General features: G+C 40.7%; 1 protein-coding gene across 1 annotated transcript in view; it reads right to left on the bottom strand.

Moving 5' to 3' along the window:
• LOC133098042 (tumor necrosis factor receptor superfamily member 10B-like) overlaps nt 1-23186 on the bottom strand; it is a 47713-nt gene that overhangs the window by 2785 nt on the left and 21742 nt on the right. The window contains exons 3-8 of the mRNA XM_061200698.1: nt 19359-19472; nt 18482-18593; nt 17229-17482; nt 16652-16683; nt 15995-16177; nt 294-369 (exon numbers count right to left, since the gene is read on the bottom strand). Coding sequence (XP_061056681.1) covers nt 294-369; nt 15995-16177; nt 16652-16683; nt 17229-17482; nt 18482-18593; nt 19359-19472 — 771 coding nt within the window. The remainder of the gene's footprint in view (nt 1-293; nt 370-15994; nt 16178-16651; nt 16684-17228; nt 17483-18481; nt 18594-19358; nt 19473-23186) is intronic.

The raw sequence follows: 23186 nt of genomic DNA on the forward strand, positions 1-23186 counted from the left end.
TCCACAGCCTCCTGCGGCCACTGGGTGCCCTGCTGGACAGCACAGCCCCTTAGATGCCTCAGGGTGGGCCAACCTGGCCCTGAGCAGCAAGGGAGGAGGGAGGGGACACTGTTAGGGGACAGAGGGGTGCAGGGTGGGGAGAAGAAGAGGGGGCAGAGAGGGAATTAGAGTCCCGAAGGTCCAGTGACAAGCCATCCCCTGCTCTGAGTTGCCCTAACAGCTATGGGGACAGCAGTTAGGACACTGTCCCTCCTCCCTCCACTCGTGCTCCACTGCCCGGGGAAAACACTCACTTTCAGTGGGGTCTGCACCGTTTGCTGGAACCAGCAGCCTTCTTCTCGTCTGAGACCCTTCAGCTCCTGCTGGTTCCTGTAAAACACAGTGGAGAACAGCCTTGGTCTTAATCAGGAGTCCTGGGTTCCAGAACTGAGCCCGGCAACCAGCCCGCTGTGTGACATGGGCAGTCACCTTCCCTCCCGGGTCTCTATGGAGATGGAGAGGAACCTCCCACCCTGAGCAGTTCACAGCTCATGTACTCATGGAGGGACATGTTTCCTGCAGTAATGCTCACTTCTTAAGTATCTGCTCCAGCTTTGACAACTGTATGCAGTGGAGTAGCCATCACTCAATCAAGACACAGAACATTCCCATCCCCACACAGTCCCTTCTGCCCCTTCTAGTCTTTTCCCACCCACCTCGTCAGGAGACAAGCACTCCATCCCAGCCTTCTTGGGACTCAAATGAAGAGTATTTACAAGGGCATTTTGGAAAATCTAAAGTAAGTGTCTATTCCATGTACATGAAGGTGCTTTGATCAGTAATAATGTACCATATCAATAGCCTAAATAAGGGAATGAAAGCATCTGATAGCCTCCATGGAGACTGGAAAGGCATTTGGTAGAAGTAAACATGAATTGTGACTTTTTAAAAATACCTAAAAATAGGAGGCTGCATCCACAATGATAAAATTTTCTATATGAACACAAGAGTCAACATCATTCCTAATGGTGAAATATTGGAGGCATTCCCAATGAAATCAAATCAAGACCAAAATATCTGTCTTCTCTAAGCATCTTTGAACATAAGTTCTGGACTATGCAGCAATCAAGATGTGAAGCCAAAATGAGGCAAGGCTAGGGGAAGGGGGCAGAAAAAATTATTATTTTAATTTGGCTGTATATTTTAAAAACCCTAAGGTTTAAGCTACAGTACTTAAAAATGAGTGCATGTCTTGATGAATGTTAAAAACATAGCAGAAACAACATATTAGAAAATGAGATTATAAGAGGACCAACCATTAAGAGTAATAAAGAAACAGCTTTGACAAGAAATAGGCATAATTTATCTGAAAAACTCAAATCTTATTGAGTCATAATAAAAACCCTTGACTTGAAATGCTATCTCCTTTTTAAAATATATTTTTTCATTGAGTTATAGTTGATTTACAATATTATATTAGTATCAGATGTACAATGTAGATTCAAAATTTTTAGAGATTATACTCCATTTAAAGTTATTATAAAATATTGGCTAATTCCCTGTGCTGTACAATCTATTTTTGTAGATATTTGTTTTGTATATAATAATTTGTACCTCTTAATCCCCTACCCCTATTTTGGCCTCCCACCTTCCCTTTCCCCCTGGTAACCACTAATTTGTTCTCTATATCTGTGAGTCTGCTTCTTTCTTGTTATATTCATTTGTTTTTTTATTTCTTAAATGCCACATTAGGTGATAACATACAGTATTTGTCTTTCTCTGTCTGACTTATTTCATTAAGCATAATACCCTCCAGGTCCATCCATGTTGCTGCAAATGGCAAAATTTCATTCTTTTTTACGGCTGAGTAGTATTCCATTATATATATATATATGTGTGTGTTTGTGTGTGTGTGTGTGTGTGTATATATATATGTACATACATATATCTCACATCTTCATATCCATTCATCTGGGTTTTTTTCCTTCTTTTTTGTATTTATTGTGGTAAGAACACTTAACATGAGATCTACCCTCTTAACAGATTTTTAAGAGTACAATACATTTATTGTTATCTATAGGCACATTGTGGTAATGCAGATCTCTAGAATTCATTCATCTTGCACAATTGAAATTTTATGCAAGTCGATTAGCAACTCCCCATTTGCCCCTCTCCCCAGCCCCTGGCAAGCATCATTCTATTTCTTGCTTCTGTGAGTATGACTATTTTGGATATCTCATATAAGTGAAATCATGCAGTATTTGTCCTTTTGTGACTGGCCTATTTCACTTAGCATAATGTCCTCAAGGCACATCCGTGTTGTAGCATATTGCGGGATTTCCTTATTTTTTAAGGCTGAACAATATTCCATTGTATGTATATACCACATTTTCTTTTTTTTTTTAAATACATCTTTATTGGAATATAATTGCTTCACAATGCTGTGTTAGGTTCTGTTGTACAACAAAGTGAATCAGCCATATGCATACATATATCCCCATATCCCCTCCCTCTTGAGCCTCCCTCCCACCATCCCTATCCAACCCCTCTAAGTCGTTGCAAAGCACGGAGCTGATGTCCCTGTGCTATGCTACTGCTTCCCACTAGGTATCTATTTTACTTTTGGTAGTGTATATATGTTGATGCTACTCTCACTTCGCCCCAGCTTCCCCCTCCCCGCAGTATCCTCAAGTCCCTCCTCTACGTCTACGTCTTTATTCCTGCCCTGTCACTATGTTCATCAGTACCATTTTTTTTTTTTAGATTCCATATATATGCATTAGCATATGGTATTTGTTTTTCTCTTTCTGACTTACTTCACTCTGTATGACAGATTCTAGGTCCATCCACCTCACTACAAATAACTCAATTTCGTTTCTTTTTATGGCTGAGTAATATTCCATTGTATATATGTACCATGTCTTCTTTATCCATTCATCTGTCGATGGACACCTAGGTTGCTTCCATGTCCTGGCTATTGTAAACAGAGCTGTAATGAACATTTTGGTACATGACTCTTTCTGAATTATGGTTTTCTCAGGGTATATGCCCAGCAGTGAGATTGCTGGGTCATATAGTAGTTCTATTTTTAGTTTTTTAAGGAACCTCCATACTGTTCTCCATAGTGAGAACTGAGGGTTGTCTTTTCATCTTGTTTATGGTTTCCTTTGCTGTGCAAGAGTTTAAGTTTAATTAGGTCCCATTTGTTTATTTTTGTTTTTATTTTCATTACTCTAGAGGGTGGGTCAAAAAAGATTTTGCTGTGGTTTATGTCAAAGAGTGTTTTTCCTATGTTTTCCTCTAAGAGTTTTATAGTGTCTCATCTTACATTGAGGTCTTTAATTCATTTGGAGTTTATTTTTGTGTATGGTGTTAGGTAGTGTTCTAATTTCAATCTTTTACAGGTAGCTGTCCAGTTTTCCCAGAACCACTTATTGAAGAGGCTGTCTTTTCTCCATTGTATGTTCTTGCCTCCTTTGTTGTAAATTAGGTGACTATATGTGTGTGGCTTTATCTCTGGGCTTTCTATCCTGTACCATTGATCTATATTTCTCTTTTTTGTGTGTGTGCCAGTACCATACTGTCTTGATTACTGTAGCTTTGTAGTGCAGTTTGAAGTCAGGGAGCCTGATTCCTCCAGTTCCATTTTTCTTTCTCGAGATTGCTTTGGCTATTTGGGGTCTTTTGTGTTTCCATATGAATTGTAAAATCATTTGTTCCAATTATGTGAAAAATGCCATTGGTAATTTGATAGAGATTGCATTGAATCTGTAGATTGCTTTGGGTAGTATAGTCATTTTCACAATATTGATTCTTCCAATCCAAGAACGTGGTATATTTCTCCATCTGTTTATGTCATCTTTGATATCTTTCATCAGTGTTTTATAGTTTTCTGAGTACAAGTCTTTCATCTCCTTAGGTAGGTTTATTCCTAGGTATTTTATTTTATTTGTTATGATGGTAAATGGGATTGTTTCCTTAATTTCTCTTTCTGATATTTCATTGTTAGTGTATAGGAATGCCAGAGATTTCTGTGCATTAATTTTGTATCCTGCAACATTACCAAATTCATTGATTAGTTCTAGTAGTTTTCTGGTGGCATATTTAGGATTTTCTATATATAGTATCATGTCATCTGCAAACAGTGACGGTTTTACTTCTTCTTTTCCAATTTGGCTTCCTTTTATTTCTTTTTCTTCTCTGATTGCTGTGGCTGTGACTTCCAAAACTATGTTGAATAAGAATGGTGAGAGTGGACATTCTTGTCTTGTTCCTGATCTTAGTGGAAATGCTTTCAGTTTTTCACCATCGAGTATGATGTGTGCTGTGGGTTTGTCATATATGGCCTTTATTATGTTGAGGCAGGTTCCCTCTATGCCCATTTTCTGGAGAGTTTTTATCATAAATGGGTGTTGAATTTTGTCAAAAGCTTTTTCTGCGTCTGTTGAAATGATCATATGGTTTTTATTCCTCAATTTGTTAATATGGTGTATCACATTGATTGATTTGCGTATATTGAAGAATCCTTACATTCCTGGGATAAATCCCAGTTGTCATGGTGTATGATCCTTTCAATGTGTTGCTGGATTCTCTTTGCTAGAATTTTGTTGAGGATTTTTGCATCTATGTTCATCAGTGATATTGGTCTATAATTTTCTATTTTTGTGATGTCTTTTTCTGGTTTTGGTATCAGGGTGATGGTGCCTTCGTAGAGTGAATTTGGGAGTGTTCCTCCCTCTGCAATTTTTTGGATTTGAAAAGGATAGGTGTTAGCTCTTCTCTAAATGTTTGATAGAATTCACCTGTGAAGCCCTCTGGTCCTGGACATTTATTTGTTGGAAGATTTTTAATTATGGTTTCAAGTTCATTACTTGTGATAGGTCTGTTTATATTTTCTAATTCTTCCCGGTTCAGTCTTGGAAAAATGTACCTTTCCAAGAATTTGTCCATTTCTTCGTGGTTGTCCATTTTATTGGCATATAGTTGTTTGTAGTAGTCTCTTACAATCTTTTACATTTTTGTGGTGTCAGTTGTGATTTCTCCTTTTCCATTTCTAATTTTATTGATTTGTGTTCTCTCCCTTTTTCCTTGATGAGTCTGGCTAAGGGTTTATCAATTTTGTTTATCTTCTCAAAGAACCCACTTTTAGTTTTATTGATCTTTGCTATTGTTTTCTTCATTTCTATTTCATTTATTTCTGCTCTGATCTTTATGATTTCTTTCCTTCTACTGACTTTGGGTTTTCTTTGTTCTTCTTTGCCTAGTTACTTTAGGTGTAGGGTTAGATTGTTTATTTGAGATTTTTCTTGTTTCTTGAGGTGAGATTGAATTGCTATAAGCTTCCCACTTAGATCTGTTTTTCCTGCATCCCATAGGTTTTGGCTCATCGTATTTTCATTGTCATTTGTTTCTATGTATTTTTTTAATTTCTTCTTTGATTTCTTCAGTGATCTCTTGGTTATTTATTAGTGCACTGTTTAACCTCCATGTATTTGTGTTTTTTACAGTTTTCTTTTTCATGTAATTGATTTCCAATCTCATAGTGTTGTGGTCAGAAAAGATGCTTGATACGATTTCAATTTTCTTAAATTTACTGAGGCTTGATTTGTGACCCAAGATGTGATCTATCCTGGAGAATGTTCCATGTGCACTTGAGAAGAAAGAGTATTCTGCTACTTTTGGGTGGAATGTTCTATAAATATCAATTAAATCTATCTGGTCTATTGTGTCATTTAAAGCTGTGTTTCCTTATTTGTTTTCTGTTTGGATGATCTGTCCATTGGTATAAGTGGGGTGTTAAAGTCCCTTACTATTATTTTGTTACTGTCAATTTCCCCTTTCATGGTTGTTAGCATTTGCCTTATGTATTGAGGTGCTCCTATGTTGGGTGCATAACTTTTATAATTGTTATATCTTCTTCTTGGATTGATCCCTTGAACATTATGTAGTGTCCTCCTCATCTCCTGTAACAGTCTTTATTTTAAGGTCTATTTTATCTGATATGAGTATTGCTACTCCAGCTTTCTTTTGATTTCCATTTGCATGGAATATCTTTTTCCATACCTTCATTTTCAGTCTATATGTGTCCCTAGGTCTGAAGTGGGTCTCTTGTAGACAGCATATATATACGTCTTATTTTTGTATCCATTCAGCCAGTCTGTGTCTTTTGGTTGGGGCATTTAATGCATTTACATTCAAGGTTATTACTGATATGTATGTTCCTATGACCATTTTCTTAATTGTTTTGGGTTTGTTTTTGTGGGTCTTTTTCTTCTCTTGTGTTTCCTGCCTAGAGAATTTTCTTTAGCATTTGTTGTAAAGCTGGTTTGGTGGTGCTGAATCCTCTTAGCTTTTGCTTGTTTGAAAAGGTTTTGATTTCTCTGTTGAATCTGAATGAGATCCTTGCTGGGTAATCTTGGTTGTAGGTTTTTCTCTTTCAACACTTTAAGTATATCCTGCCACTCCCCTCTTGCCTGCAGAGTTTCTGCTGAAAAATCAGCGGATAACCTTATGGGGATTCCTTTGTATGTTATTTTTTGTTTTTCCCTTGCTGCTTTTAATATTTTTTCTTTGAATTTAATTTTTGTTAGTTTGATTAATATGTGTCTTGGTGTGTTTTTCCTAGGGTTTATCCTGTATGGGACTCTCTGTGCTTCCTGGACTTGCATGACTATTTCCTCTCCCATATTAGGGAAGTTTTCCACTATAATCTCTTCAAATATTTTCTCATACCCTTTCTTTTTCTCTTCTTTTTCGGGGACCCCTATAATTCGAATGTTGGTGCATTTAGTGTTGTCCCAGAGGTCTCTGAGATTGTCTTCAATTCTTTTTTCTTTATTCTGCTTCTCGGAGTTATTTCCACCATTTTGTCTTCCAGCTCACTTATTTGTTCTTCTGCCTCAGTTATTCTGTTATTGATTCCTTCTAGTGTATTTTTCATTTCAGTTATTGTGTTGTTCATCTCTGTTTGTTTATTCTTTAGTTATTCTAGATCTTTGTTAAACATATCTTGTATTTTCTCAATCCGTGCCTCCATTCTATTTCTGAGATTCTGGATCATCTTTACTAACATTACTCTGAATTCTTTTTCAGGTAGATTGTCTATTTCCTCTTCATTTATTTGGTCTTGTAGGTTTTTACCTGGCTCCTTCATCTGTGACCTATTATTTTGCCATCTTATTATTATTATTTTTTTGATTGGTGGGATTGTGTTCCTGTCTTACTAGTTGTTTGACCTGAGGCTTCCACCACTGGAGTTTGTAGGCTGTTGGGTAGAGCTGGGTCTTGGTGCCAAGATGAGGACCTCCAAGAGACCTCCCTCTGATGAATATTCCCTGGAGTCTGAGGTTCTTTATTAGTCCAGTGGTTTAGACTCAGAGCTCCCACCATGGGAGCTTCGGCCTGACCCCTGGCTCGTGAACCAAGATCCCACAAGCTGCAGAGGGTTTCAAGAAAAAAAAAAAAGGAGAACAATAATAAAGAGTAAAAAATAAAATTAAACTTGGAAACTAACAGATATGTTAGAAAGTATATAAAAATAAAAATATAGTTGAAACAACTGGAAGGTAAAACAGGACCACAATATTAAAAACGAGGAGAAAAAAAAAAAAAAGGTGGAAAAGGCCTTGGCTGTGGACAGCAGGGCTTAAGCAGTGGTGGGGTTTGGGCACTGGGTGGGGCCTATGCTTAGGACCCACAGGGCTGGAACAGACCCTGGGGTGTGTGAAGGTGGGGCTTAGGCTCAAGCCTGAAAAGGGGCCCAGGTCTCTGGTCTCAGAGGGTGGGGGCCCCACCTGGAAGCCCAGCAAGCTTCCCAGGCCCGAGTAGGTGGGGCAAACGCTCTCTGCTCCTCTCCAGCTCCTCTGGTCCTGGAGGGCTCCTCCTGCCTGCCTCTCCTATTCTCCCCCCAGCCTCCTTCCTATGCTCCCAGGACCAACACAGCCCAGAGGGGGCCTCTGAGGGCATAGGGCCTGGCCCAAGAACCAGGGAGACTTCCCCAGCCGACTGGGAAGGGGAAACTCTCAGTGCGCTACCCCCTGATCCAAGCCCCTGAGGGTCCATCCAAGCATGGGAACCCCTCCCTCCTCTCGGTCACCCCTCAGGGGTGCTGGTCCTGTCCAGCCTTCACTTCTCCTCCCCACTCAGGCCCCCCATGTCCTACTGGTTTGCTTGGGGGTTCCTCCTGTCTCCACGGGTGTCAAGGTCCCCCACTAGCATCCAGCAGGCACCCTAGTTGTGGGGAGACATGAATTCTGTATCTTCCCAAGCCGCCATCTTGACTCTGTCTCCCCATTCATCTGTTGATGCATGCTTAGGTTGCTTCCGTATCTTGGCTATTGTAAGTAATGCTGCTATGAACATTGGGGTACATGTATCATTTAGAATCAGTGTTTTCACTTTTAAAAAAATATTTACCCAGTAGTGAAATTGCTGGATCACATGGTAGTTCTATTTTCAGTTTTTTGAGGAACCTCCATACTGTTTTCCACCGTGGCTGCACCAATTTACATTCCCACCAACAATGTATGAGGGTTCTTTTTTCTCCACTTCCTTGCCAAAACTTGTTATTTATGGTCTTTTTGATGATAGCCATTCTGAAAGGTGTCAGGTGATATCTCATTGTGGTTTTGATTTGCATTTCTCTGATGATTAGTGATGTCAAGCATCTTTTCATGTACCTGTTGGCCATCTGCATTTCCTCTTTGGAAAAATGTCTATTCGGGTTTTCTGCCTGTTTTTTAATTGAGTTGTCTGGTTGTTGTTGTTGTTTTTTGATATTGAGTTGCAAGAGCTATTTATGTATGTTGGATATTAACCCCTTATTGGTCATATCATTTGCAAATATTTTCTTCTATTCAGTAGGGTGTCTTTTTGTTTTGTCAATGGTTTCCTTTGCTGTGCAAAAGCTTTAAGTTTAATTAGGTCTATCTGTTCATTTTTGCTTTTGTTTCCTTTGCCTTAGGCAACAGATCCAAAAAAATATTGTCATGATTTATGTCAGAGAGTGTTCTGCCTATGTTTTCTTCTAGGTGTTTTATGGTTTCTGGTCTTATATTTAGGTTGTTAATCCATTTTGAGTTTATTTTTGTATATGGTGTGTGAAAATGTTCTAATTTCATTCTTTTATATGTAGCTGTCCAGTTTTTCCAGCGTCAGTTCCTGAAGAGAATGTCTTTTCTACATTGTATATTCTTGCCTCCTTTGTCATAGACTACTTGACCCTAAGTGCATGGGTTTCTTTCTGAGCTCTCTATTCTATTTTTGTAGCTTTGTAGTATAGTATGTCCGTGTGTCTGTTTTTGTAGCTTTGTAGTATAGTATGAAATCAAGGAGTATAATACATTCAACTTTGTTCTTTCTCAAGACTGTTTTGGCTATTCCAGGTCTTTTGTGTTTCCACACAAATTTTAAGATTATTTGTTGTATTTCAATGAAAAATGCCATTGGTATTTTGATAGGGATTGCACTGAATCTGTAGATTGCCTTGGATAGCATGGTCATTTTAACAATATTAATTCTTCCAATTCATGAACACAGTATATCTTTCCATTTGTTTGTGTCATCTTCAGTTTCTCTCATCAGTGTCTTATAGTTTTTCTAGTACAGGTCTTTAACCTCCTTAGGTAGGTTTATTCCTAGGTATTTTATTCTTTTTGATGCAATGGTAAATGGGATTGTTTCCTTAATTTCTCTTTTTGATAGTTTGTTGTTAGTGTATAGAAATGCAACAGATTTCAGTATATTAATTTTGTGTCCTGCAACTTCACCAAATTCATTGACAAGCTCTAGCGGTTTTCTAGGGGTGTCTTTATGATTTTCTATGTATATTATTATGTTATTTGCAAACAGTAACAGTTTTACTTCTTCCCTTTCAATTTGGATGCCTTTTATATGTATTTTTTCTTGTCTGTTTGCTGTGGCTAGGACTTCCAACACTATGTTAAATAAAAATGGTGACAGTGGGCATCCTTGTCTTTTTCCTGATCTTAGAGGAAATGCTTTCAGCTTTTCACCATTGGGTATATTGTTAGCTGTGGGTTTGTCATATATGGCCTTTATGATGTTGAGGTGTGTCCCCTCTATGCCCACTTTTTAATTATAAATAGATATTGAATTTTGTCAAAATATTCTTCTGCATCTAGATGATCATATGGTTTTTATTCTTCAGTTTGTTAATGTGGTGTATCATATTGATTGATTTGCAGATATTGAAAAATCCTTACATCCCTGGGATAAATCCCAATTGATCATGGTGTATATATCTTTTAATGTATTGTTGGATTCAGTTTGCTAATATTTTGTTGAGGATTTTTCCATCTATGTTCATCAGTGACATTGGACTGTAATTTTCTTTTTTGTGATATCTTTGTCAGCTTTTAGTATCAGGGTGATGTTGGCCTCATAGAATGAGTTTGGAAGCATTCCTTTCTTTGCAATTAGTTGGAATGGTTTGAGAAGGATAGGTGTTAGCTCTTCTCTAAACGTTTGGTAGAATTCCCCTTTGAAGCCATCAGGTCCTGGACTTTTGTTTTTGGGGAGTTTTTTGATTACTGATTTGATTTCATTACGGGTAGTTGGTCTGTTCCTATTTCCTATTTCTTCCTAGTTCAGTCTTTGGAGATTGTACATTTGTAGGAATTTGTCCATTTCTTCTATGTTTTCCAATTTATTGGCATATAGTTGTTTGTATTAATCTCTTATGATCCTTTATATTTCTGTGGTGTTGGTTTAACTTCTCTTTTTTTTACTTATAATTTTTATTGGCTTGGGTCCTCTCACTTTTTTTCTTGATTAGTCTGGTGAAAGGTTCCTCAATTTTCTTTTTCTTTTCAAAGAACCAGCTCTTAATTTCATTGATTTTTTCTATTTTTTTGTTTAGTCTCCATTTCAGTTATTTATTCTCTGATCTTTAGGATATTTTTTCCTTCTACTTATTTTGGGTTTTGTTTATTCTTCTTTTTTTTTTGTTCCTTTAGGTGTAAGGTTAGGATGTTATTTTAGATTTTTTTTTGTTTCCTAAGGTAAGCTTATATCACTATAAACTTCCCTTTTAGAACTGCTTTTGCTGTGTCCTATAGATTTTTGGATCGTGGTGTTTTCATTTTCATTTGTCTCCAGATATTTTTTAAATTCTCCTATGATTTTTTCAGTGATCCATTGGTTGCTTAGTAGTATACTGTTTAGACTCCACGTGTTTGTGTTTTTTTGCAGTTTTTTTTTTCTAGTAGTTGATTTCTAGTCTCATAGTGTTGTGGTCAGAAAAGATGCTTGATATGATTTCAAATTTCTTAAATTTATCGGGTTTGTTTTGTAGCCTAGTATATGATCTATCTTGGAGAAATGTTCCATGAGCACTTCTGTACAGCACAATGCATATTCTGCTGCTTTTGGGTGGAATGTTCTATATATGTCAATTAAGTAAATCTGGTCTAATGTGTCTTTTAGGGCCAGTGTTTCCTTATTGATTTTCTGTCTGGATGATTTGTCCATTGATGTAAGTGGAGTGTTAAAATCCCCTACTATTATTGTGTTACTGTCAATTTCTCCCTTTATGTCTGTTCATATTTGCTTTATGTATTTAGGTGCTACTATATTGAGTGTATATATATTTACTATTGTTATATCTTCTTCTTGGATTGATCCCTCGATCATTAGGTCATGTCTTTCTTTCTCTCTTGTTACAGTCTTCGTTTTAAAGTCTGTTTTGCCTGATGTAAGTATTGCTACCCTGGATTTTTTTTATTTCCTTTTGCATGGAATACCTTTTTCCATCCCCTCACTTTTAGTCTGTGTGTGTCTTTAGAGCTAGTGGGTCTCTTGGAAGTAGCATATATATGGGTCTTGTTTTGTGTCCATTCAACCACTCTGTGTCTTTTGATTGGGGCATTTAGTTTTTATTCATTTAAAGTAGTTATTGATAAGTATGCACTTATTGTCATTTTGTTAATTGTTTTCAGATTTTTTGGATAATTCTTTTTAGTTTTCCTTTTTTCTTCTTTTGTTCTCTTCCCTGTGACTGATGACTATCTTTATTGTTATGTTTGTATTCCTTTCTCTTCTGTGTGTGTATGTAATATAGATTTTTGATTTCTGGTTACTGTGAGGTTTATATAATCAAACTATCTACATGTATTTGTGTGATTAATTTGCTGATCTCTTAATTTCAAAAGAATTTTATAAACCCTGCTTTTTTATTCCTCTTGTGCCTCAATTTCTGCTTTTGACATCATATTTTATATCATTTTGTTTTCTATATTTCATTACTACTTATTGTGTATATAGATAATTTTACTACTTCTGTTTTTTACCTTCCTACTACCTTTGTATGTGATTGATTTACTACCTTTACTGTGTATTTTCCTTTACCAATTAGCTTTTTACTTTTGTAAGTTTCATGTTTCTAGTTGAGGGTTTTTCTTTTCCACTGAGAGAAGTCCCATTAACATTTCTTGTAAAGCTGGTTTGGTGGTGCTGAACTCTTTTAGCTTCATTAGGTCTGTAAAACGTCTGATATGTTCATCAAATATGAATGAGATTAGAGTCTGTCATACAGAGTGAAGTAAGTCAGAAAGAGAAAAACAAATACAGTATGCTAACACATATATATGGAATCTAAGGGGAAAAAAAAAACGTCATGAAGAACCTAGTGGTAAGACAGGAATAAAGACACAGACCTACTAGAGAATGGACTTGAGGATATGGGGAGGGGGAAGGGTAAGCTGTGACAAAGTGAGAGAGTGGCATGGACATATATACACTACCAAACGTAAAATAGATAGCTACTGGGAAGCAGCCGCATAGCACAGGGAGATCAGCTTGGTGCTTTGTGATCACTTAGAGGGGTGGGATAGGGAGGGTGGTAGGGAGGGAAATGCAAGAGGGAAGAGATATGGGAACATATGTATATGTATAACTGATTCACTTTGTTATAAAGCAGAAACTAACACACCATTGTAAAGCAATTAAACTCCAATAAAGATGTTAAAAAAAAAAAAAGTATGAATGAGAGACTTGCCGGTTAGGGTATTCTTGGTTGTAGGTTTTTCCCTTTCAACAGTTTAAATATATTGTGCCACTCCCTCTGGCTTGCAGTTTCTGCTGAAAAGTCAGCTCATAGCCTTATGGGAGTTCCCTTGTATGTTTCCTGTTGTTTTTCCTTTGTTGCTTTTAATATTCTCTCTTTATCTTTAATTTTTGCTATTTTAATTACAATGTATGTTGATGTGGTCCCCCTCATGGGTTATCAGGGCTAGTGCCAGTCATTGGTATGCAGAACCAGATCCTGAGGTCTCTGGATGCAGGGCTATGGGTGTCCCGAAGCTGGTGTCAGCCCACTAGTGGATGGGATTGGATCCTGGGCCCACTGGCTGAGGGGCTCAAGGTGTCCCCTTGGCCTATAGTTGGCCTGCTGTTGTGCATGGCTGGAGCCCAGTGGAGTCCCAGAGCTGATGCCAGCCTGCTGATGTATTGGCTGGGTCCTGACAAGGCAGCTGAGGGGCTGCAGTGTTCCTGGGGCTGGTGCCCAGTAGATCCTGGGGCTGGTGTCTGCCCACTGGTGGGTGGAGCTGGGTCTCTGGCTGCAGGGCCGTATGATTTCCTGGGACTAGTGCCTGCACACTGGTGTGCGGGGCTGGGTCCTGGGCCCACTGGTGGACAAGGATGTCCAGGGGCAGCTGTGGGCTCAGGTGGTCTTAAGTCAGGCTGCCTGCTGGTGGGTGGGGCTCTGTCCCTGCTTGCCTAGGTGCTTGGCCTGAGGCATCCAAGTGCTGGTGCCTATAGGCTGGTGGGTGGGGGTAGGGCTGGATCCCAAGGCTAATAAGCTAGAGGGAGAATTCCAAAATGGTGCTTGCCAGCACCAGCATCCACGTGGTAGAATGAACTCCCCCAAATTGCTACCAGCAGTGTCAGTATCCCCAGGATGAGATCCAGTTGCCTCTTGCCTCCCCGGGACTCTCCAAAATCAGCAGGTAGGTCTGACCCAGACTTCTTTCTGCTCTTCCCTGGGTCCCAGTGGTTGTGAGATTTTATGTGCACCCTTTAAGAGGCAGTTTCTATATCCCACAGCCCTCTGGGTCTCCTGAAAGTAAGCCCCACTGGACTTAAAGCCAAATGTTCTAGGGGCTTGTCTTCCTGGTGCAGAACTCCTGGTCTGGGGAGCCTGATGTGGGGCTCAGATTCCTTGCTCCTTGGGGAGAACCTCTGCAAATGTAATTAGCCTCCCAATTGTGGGTTGATCACCCAGCGATATGGGTTTTTACTGTACTATGTCTCAGCCATCTTGCGGTTCCTTCTTTATATCATTAGTTGTAGAAGATATTTTCTGGTAGATTCTGGTATCTCTCACCAAGAGTTCCTCGGTAAATAGTTATAATTTTGGTGTGCCTGTGAGAGGAGGTGAGCTCGGGGTCTTTCTACTCCACCATTATGTTTAATCTCTCAATGTTATCTTCTTTGATAAGAACAATATTGAATATTAACAAGATCTTAATTCTTCCTAGATTAATTTATGAATTTAAGGTAATACAAAATATTTCAATAATTTTTTTAGGTGTGGAGGATATCTTATAAAATAATTCTAAGTTTTATCTGGGTAAACAATACATTTTGAAAAAGTAAGAGGTATTGCTCTCTAAGATATTAAAACATATTAAACAGTTTCATTGGTATAATATACAGATGACATATGCATAACGATTTCAGCAAAGAATCACAGAAAATTATCCCTCACAGTTACCTGAATTAAAAAGAACTAAGTGGCTGGAGAAAGATTACAGGATGAGGCTTTCATGAGTCACTGAGAAACTTTCTATACTGTTTAAATTTTCTCACTGTGGATATATATTAACTACTGTGAAAAAATGTGAAAAGTGATTAATCAGGATGGTGGGATTATTTGTCTTTTTTGTTTGTTTGCTTCCTTTTATACTTTCTCTTTAAAAAGAATGCAGTATATAGTTGACCCTTGAACAACATGGGTTTGAACTGCACAAGTCCATTTACATGTGCATTTTTTTCACTATATATGCATTACAGTACTATATGATACACAGTTGGTTGAATCTGAGGTTGCAGAGCCATGGACGTGTGGATTTTGGAGGGTCTGTGTCCCTATCCCCAGCTTTGTTCAAGGGTCAACTGTCAGTGCAGGAAAAAAACCCAAAAAGAACACTCTAGATGGAAAGAGATCATTATCCATGTAAATATTTCACATGTGATAAAGGAGAGGCCAAAAGCAGAGGGAAATGGGAGAAGCAGTTGCTAAATAGGGTTATAGGAAGGAGACAGTGACTCAGAATTCAGGGAGGTCCTCACATCATATCATATCACAAAATAAATTCCAGTTAGATAAAATTGTTATATGCTAAAAATCATCATTAAATTTAAAAACTGTAAGAAATTAAAGAATTTCATCTTATGTTGTGGGGAATGACTTTCCAACCTTACGAAGAATGAGAAATGTTTGCACAGGTTGACTACTCAATGTCAAAACTGATGAACAGATATGAACCCAAACTGGATGTGCATGTGTGTGTAGACAGTAGAAAAGCACTTCTACAAGTTGACCCCAAAATTCTACTTCTTCTAAGAAGCCACTATACAAATATGATCAGCTATCTGGACTAAGATTTATTTTCATGTATGTTCAGTATAATAATAATTTTGTAATGAATTTGATATTCCTATTATTATGAGGAATGGCTTACTATATTATTTTACAACTATGCAGTGGAATATTATGCAGCCCTCATTCAATCATTCAACAAATATGGGAGTGCCCACTCTGTGCCTCCTTGTTCTAGACTGAGGAAACAGTGAGAACTGGACAGATAATAAATAGCGTAACATTGCATAGAGCTGACAGTCTACCATATCAGGGTAGCTGGCTCCATTCCCCTTCAGGACCCTGATTTCCCTCTAGCACCACTTCCCCATGGGATAGGAGACCTGACCAACATTGGTCTTTCCCTGTTTCTACTGCAGTCCTGGGCAAGAAGAAAGCCCACCACAGACTCACCAGTAAATGTTTTGCTTCCTCTGTAGACTGTACCATGACACCTGTCAGCTTGTCCTGCTCCTGGTCTTCTAGGTCCTTCTTGGCCACCAGAATGGACAGCAAATCTCTGTTGATCAGCATGTTGTTGTGGGCATTATCCAGAGCCCCAGGACCTCTTGGGGGACATGAGCACCAGAAAAAGACCTTGGGAAGGCAAGGAGCTGACTCAGGAGTCCATACCCACAGATCCCTGAAGCGTCTGGGGGAACACGGTGGGTTCTGCCTCCCCACCTACTCCCATTTGTCCCCCCCGAGGTAGGCACAGACTCAACACATCCATGGTTCTGCTGATGGCACCAGGACCCTAGTGCTGTGCTAAGGGGGGTTCAGCACCCTTGCCTGACACCCTCCATACCCCAGGGTGCATCCAGGGTTATGGGGTGAGGGTGTCTCACAAGCAGTAAGAGGGACAGGACTAGCACTGCCAACCAGCCTTAGGGCTGCTCTCAACAGGCCAGTTGCTCTCCTACTGTCAGCCCAGAGCTCCTAGGCCACTTGAGAGAGCCAGGGACAACAGTATAGGACAAACTGGGGACCGTGTCCACCCAGGGCCTTCTTGTAGGTGGGAAGCAGTTACTGAGGGCCTGATGCCACCAGGTCCTGGAGAAACCAACTCACTTTGTCCACGCACTTAGGGTCCACAGCACGACCTAGAAGAGAAGAGGCGTCCACCTGAGCAGTGGGGAGGGCCCTCTTGCAGCACCTCCCCCCCCAGGGACGGTGCCAGCGACAGGGTGTGGGCTGGGGGCTCAGACACTGAACAAGGAGCCCCGGGCCTGGTGACAGGGAGCGGGCCATTCCAAGTCTGGAGAACCCTCGGGGAGGGAGAAGAGAAGGGGGAAAATGAAATAAAATGAAACCCATGTAAAATCTCTGTGGGGTTCTGCTGAACGACCCTCTCCCCTGACTCTTGTCACCCAGTCAAGGTGCTGACCACCTCTCTGCCCCGGCTGGGGGTCCTGAAGACATTAAGAACTGACCCTGCCCCCCGCTACACCCGACTTGGCCAGGGGGGAGAGGGGACCGACCGTCAGCTGAGATGGGGGATGGATGTGATCCTGGCCTTGTAGGAGCAGGTGAGGTGGGAGGTGGAGGGGGATCCCGGGGAACAAGATCAGAGCCAGGCCAGGAGGAACCGGAGAAGTGGGGAGACGGAGGGGGGCCAGCGCCTCCCCCTTCCCTCCCAGAACCTCACTTCGAATGAAGAACCGCCAGAAAACATATGCGATCGGCACCAGCAGCAGGAGGACAGTGGCAGCTACAAATCCGATCACCAGCTGTGAATCGCCTGAAGAGGGAGAGGGAGTGGTGGGCAGTCTCCGGCTCATGGTCACTGTCTTTCCAGGAACCGGGGCCTCCCCACTGGCCTGGGTATCTGATTTTCGGTCCACACATTTGAGGTCACTGAAGGGGCTACAGGGCTTGGCCACGACCATCCCATCAGGGCACCTGGGTACAGACACAGGGAGGACATGGAGGGGATCCGTCAGGGAAAGCTGGCCGGATGAGTAGAAAGAGGGAACAATCTCTCACCCAGTGTTCCCTGACAAGACAGTGGAGGAGGGACGGGCTCCTACTGTCTGCAGGGCAGGGTCCCTTCAGTCCCCCTTGTTGGGGGAGAAGGATCTGGGCTTGTGCACTCCAGCCCCCAGGGCTCCTGCTAAGTGTTCAGAGCTGCCCCTTAAGGAGCTGGGCCTTCTCTGCAAGGCCTGCACTGGCCTCCCCGGCCTGAAGGGGAAGCCTGTGTGAGGGGGAATCTCATCCAAGTCAAGGGTCAGAAGGGTGTGGGCACAAGCCAAGCCTCATCCTCCAGTCAAGTTTAATACAAGGACCCTCTTGTCCTCCACCTGTTGACTCTTCCTACCAATCACAGCCAGCACTGGAGCATCAGAGAAGAGCTAATTACTATTGGCCCCTAAATCCCCAAATAGGAAAGATTCAGATCTTATTGGGGAACAAGGGCTGGATGTGAGGCCAGCTGAGGTGGCTCGGGTTTTATGGGAACCTTGAAGGAGCTACATGTTCAATCTTACTATGACTTGGCTGTGGGCACTTTTGTGTTCATGGGCCCTTTCCTGCATAAAAAAATATTAAGAATTCCATTTTATGACTGAATTGTTATAAAGATGAATATAAGCCCGGCTGCATTCTACTCATTTTTTCCCCTCTGATATCTTTTTAAAAGAAATTAAAACTTCTATTGACTGCGTCATGGATCCTAATTAGTGGCCTATTGTGTCAAATAGAAAAACCAACCTGGCCAAAGGGAAGTGGTGCTAAGGAGGTGTGGGAAGGTGCAGGGGGCAGTGCAGGGACATGCAGATGAATGAGGAGGGGCTGCTGCAGGCTCAGGAGACCCCACCAGCACAGGGAAGCCCTGGGGTGGAAGCGGGGCTCTGTGGTATTTCCCTTGAGCTGTTGGGAACTACCTAGGCTCCCACATCTCACCCAGTGCTGCACTTCTGGCAGAACTCAGGTGAGTCTTCTTCATGGAAAGTTCCAGGTTTGCACTGACACTGTGTGTCCTTAGTCACCGTGCAAGGGGTCCTCTCTTCTTCACCTGAAGACAAAGGATAAGGTTTGGGGATATGTTTCCCTCGCATGACCCTCAACCCTTCTTCACCAACCAAAAACCCACCCACTCAGCTCCCCTCAGTTCACTGTAGCTTTGGGGGTCAAATTCTGCAGCAACACACGTGGGGCACATAAAGGACAGCCCCTGTTCACCTGTCATCAATACTCAGAGGTATGAGAAAAGGACCATGATTCATTATTTAATGCATTAGGACAAGGAGGGAAATCTTTTAGCTCACAGGGTCAGTAGGAAGGGCCGGGTATAATCTGAGAGACCCTGGATGGAGATGAACCCTTGGGTGACTTCCCAAAACCTAGCCCTGCTGGAGAGGTGGAGGGTCCCTAAGTTGTAAAGGCTGAAAGAGGCCAAGTCTCTGCCAGGAGCACAGAGCACAGGGCTAAGAGGGGCCTGGCCCAGGACTAGACCCACATCAAAGCTCAAGCCTAGCACTTTGCCACTTGGCCAGGCCTTTTCTTATGCTGTAACTATACAGATCCCATCCCTCTCCCCCATCAAAGGACAGATTACTTTCCCACCACTTTCATCTGATGATTTAAAAGATTTACATACTATGTGGCATGCATTATAAAAATAAGTTCTATTTTTTGTATTGACCTAAGACATAATCATAAAACAGGGTATGATGAAGACCAAGAAGGACGAATTGGAATCCAGATGTCCTGATTCCATGTTGGATACAATTCCCACCTCATCATGCCTGCACTTGTTATAGGTCCCCATGTTCTGTACCTGATTTACAGATTGTACATGGTAAGCAGGAAGGGAGCATATTCCAGTGATTAGTAAAGTCCACTCCATTTGTACAGGATACACAGTTTTTTCCACCTTCTGATACATGGTATCCTAGGAAGGGAGAGAAAATCTGGTGAATGAATCCCGACAGGATTCCCAGGGGCTGGCAGTGGTGACTGGGGGACTCCTCTTTTGGCCATCGCCAGAATCCAAATGGGGAAATTCACTTTACCTGGCATCAGCCAGTTCATCAATTCTGCATCTACTATATACCCTTGACTAACATTGCAACATAAATTTATTACAAGTCAATATAAAATTCAAATATTATAGGAGCCACGTTAAAAGAGCAGAAGGAAACAGCTCAAATTAATTTTAATAATGCATTTTAATCAATATATTCAAAATAATATCACTTAAAGATGTAATAAACATAAAACATTCAAATATTTTACATTAGTTTTTCAAAGTATGTCTTAGAATCCAGGGATTATTTCTCCCTTACATCACTCACTATTTGGAGTAGCCATATTTCAAGTGCTCAATAATCACATGGACCTAGTGACTACTAAATTGGACAGCACCATCAGGTCCCTAGAGAGTCACAGAAGAAAGTCTTAATCCCTGTCCTCAATGAGTTCCAGGTCAGTGGAAGACACAAACAAGATCAGAAGTAATATGACAATCACAGACAAGCCTTCAGTTAAAGTTCATGCCATCCTCCAACAAAATGGAAGGAAAAATGGGTCCTGTATGTAAAGAGTCAAAGAAAGATCCAAAGAAAGTGTGTCTTTGTGTCTTGGAATACAGAGGCATTCTCCAGGCACTGAGATGAGACCTTGCAGGAGCTGTTGCTGCCTGGGAACGTATGTCCCGAATAATACAAAAATTGTTTTTGGCTTATTTCACATAGCACAACGTTTCTGAGGTTCATCCATGTTGTAACATGTGTCAGAATTTCATTCTTTTTTCAGGCTGAATAATATTCAATTGCATGTATATAAAACAGTTTATCTATTCATCCATGAATGGACACTTGGGCTTCTTCCACTTCTTGGCTACGATGAATATTGCTATGAACTTGGGTGTACTAATATCTCTTTGAGACCTCGTTTTTAATTTTTTTAGATATATATCCAGGAGCAGGATTGCTGGATCATATGGTATTTCTATTTTTTAATATTTTGAGGAGCCACCATACTGTTTTCCACAACAGATGCACCATTTTCACAGTCACACCAACAGTGTACAAGGATTGCAGTTGTCCACATCCTCACCAACACATTATTTTCTGTTTTGTGATAGTAACCATCAAATTGGTACGAGGTGATAACTCACTGTGGTTTTAATTTGCATTTCTCTTATGATTAATGATGTTGAGCATCTTCCCATATGCTTGTTGGCCATTTGTATATCATCTGTGGAGAAATGTCTAGTTAAGTCCTTTGCCCATCTTTAAATTGGGATGTTTGTCTTTTTGTTCTTGAGTTGTAGGATTGATTTATATATTCTAGGTATTAAACCGTTATCAGTTATTTGATTCACAAATATCTTCTCACATTCTATTGATTGTTTCCTTTGATGCACAGTTTTAAACTTTGATGTACAGAAAGTCCCCTACATACGAACATTCAAGTTGTGAAATTTCAAAGATATGAACATGCTTTTGCATGTCCAATCACATAAGTTAGTTGACGTGTTTGGCATACATTGTCATGTGCGTGCATCCTCTACAAGTGGTTGTGCTTTTGTGTACTTTATTGTACAGTACTGTATAGAATACAGTAGTACAGTATCTTTATTTCAAGCCCAGGATGTCCGGAAGCAAGCGTAAAAGCAGCAGTGATGTATCTGGTAATAAGAAGTGCCAAGCGATAATGATGGAAAGAAAAGTGAAAATAATTGAAAGAGTGGAGCAACAAGAGGAAGAAGAAGTAACTGAAGAACCAAAGAGTTTCATGATGCAGGAAATGGCAAGGGGATTTTCTTTATTTGAGGAGTCACTGTTAGTTTTTGAGGCACAGGATCTGAACGTAGATTGGTACACAAAGGCTGCAGCAGCCATTCAGAGTGCAATCCAGCACTACTGTGTCATCTCTGATGAGAAAAAAAAAGAGCTACTACCCAGACATCACTGGATCAGTTTTTCAAGAGGGTAGCTAGAATTGAATCTAGCAAGGAATGAGAACCTGCAGCCAAAGGCCCCAGGAATGACCTCTGCCCATCAGTGGGCTGGCACTAGCCCTGTGAACACCTGGGCCCCAGCCCTGCCCACCAGCAGGCTGACATCAGCTTTGAGACATCTTAGGCCCCTCAGCCACACTCTCTGGGATCCAGCCCCACTCACCAGTGGGGACACCAGCTTTGGGACACCCCAGACCCTGTAGCTAGCCATGTCAGGAACTGGTCCCACTTCTCAGCAGGTGACACTAACTCTGGGACCCCTGGTTCCACAACCAGCCACCCTGGGACCTTGCTCCAACCACCAGTGGGCCAGAACTAGCCCTGGACTTCCTGGGGCTCCACAGCCAGCCACCTTGTGTCCCAGCCCTGCCCACCAGTGGCGAGCAGACACCACATTAGGCAGGGACTAGCAGCCCACCCATAGTAGTCAGCCTGCCACAACAGAAGGGCCCACACAGCACACATGGGGGCACCCCTAGAGCACGTAGCTCCAGTGATGAAAGGGGAGTGTGCTGCTGCGACATAGGACATCTCCTACAAAATCTTCTCCAAGATTGGGAAATGTAACCAACATACAAATATATAGAAATAAAAAGAGCAAATTAGTAAAATGAGGTGACTGAGGAATATGTTCCAAGTGAAGGATCAAGATAAAACCCCAGAATAATTAAGTGAAAATAGAAAAAAGCAACCTACCCAATAAAGAGTTCAAGGTAATGATCACAAAGATGATAAAAGAACTCGGGAGAAGAATGAATGGACACAGTGAGATTTAACAAAGAGTTAGAAAATATAAAGAAGAACCGAACAGAGCTGAAGAATATAATAACTGAAATAAAAAATATATTAGAAGGAATCAACAATAGATTAGATGATACAGAGGAATGGATCAGTGAACTGGAAGACAGAGTAGTAGAAATCACTCAAGTTGCACAAAAAAGAAAAAAGAATTTAAAAATACAGGACATTTCAAGAGACCTTGGACAACGTCAAGTGTTCTAAATTCACATTATAGGGGTCCCAGAAGGAGAACAGAAAGAGGAAAAGGTACAGAGAAAATATTTGAAGTCATAATAGCTGAAAATTTCCCTAACCTGGGAAAGAAAACAGACATCCTGGTTCAGGAAGCACAGAGGGTCCCAAACAGGATAAATGCAAAGAGAACCACACCAAGACACACTGAAATTAAAATGGCAAAAATTAAAGATAAAGAGAGAACATTAAAAGCAGCAAGGGAAAAGCAGCAAGTTACACACAAGGGAACTCCCATAAGACCATCAACTGACTCTTCAGCAGAAACTCTGTAGGGCAGAAAGGAGTGGCACAATACATTTAAAGTGATAAAAGGGAAAAAACTACAATGAAGAAAACTCTACTTGGCAAGGCTATTATTCAGATTTGAAGGAGATATCAAAAGTTTTACAGACAAGCAAAAGCTAAATGACTTCAGCACCTCCAAACCAGTTTTACAAGAAATGTTAATGGGACTTCTCTCAGCACAATAGAAAAGACCACAACTAGAAACAGGAAAATTATGAAAGTAAAAAGCTAATTGGTAAAGGCAAATATACAATAAAGGTTGTAAATCTACTTATAAAACCAGTAGGAAGGCTAAAAGACAAAAGAAGTAAATCATCTATA

The sequence above is a fragment of the Eubalaena glacialis genome, chromosome 9 (genome assembly GCF_028564815.1).
Source record: "Eubalaena glacialis isolate mEubGla1 chromosome 9, mEubGla1.1.hap2.+ XY, whole genome shotgun sequence".
Classification (NCBI taxonomy): Eukaryota; Metazoa; Chordata; class Mammalia; order Artiodactyla; family Balaenidae; genus Eubalaena; species Eubalaena glacialis.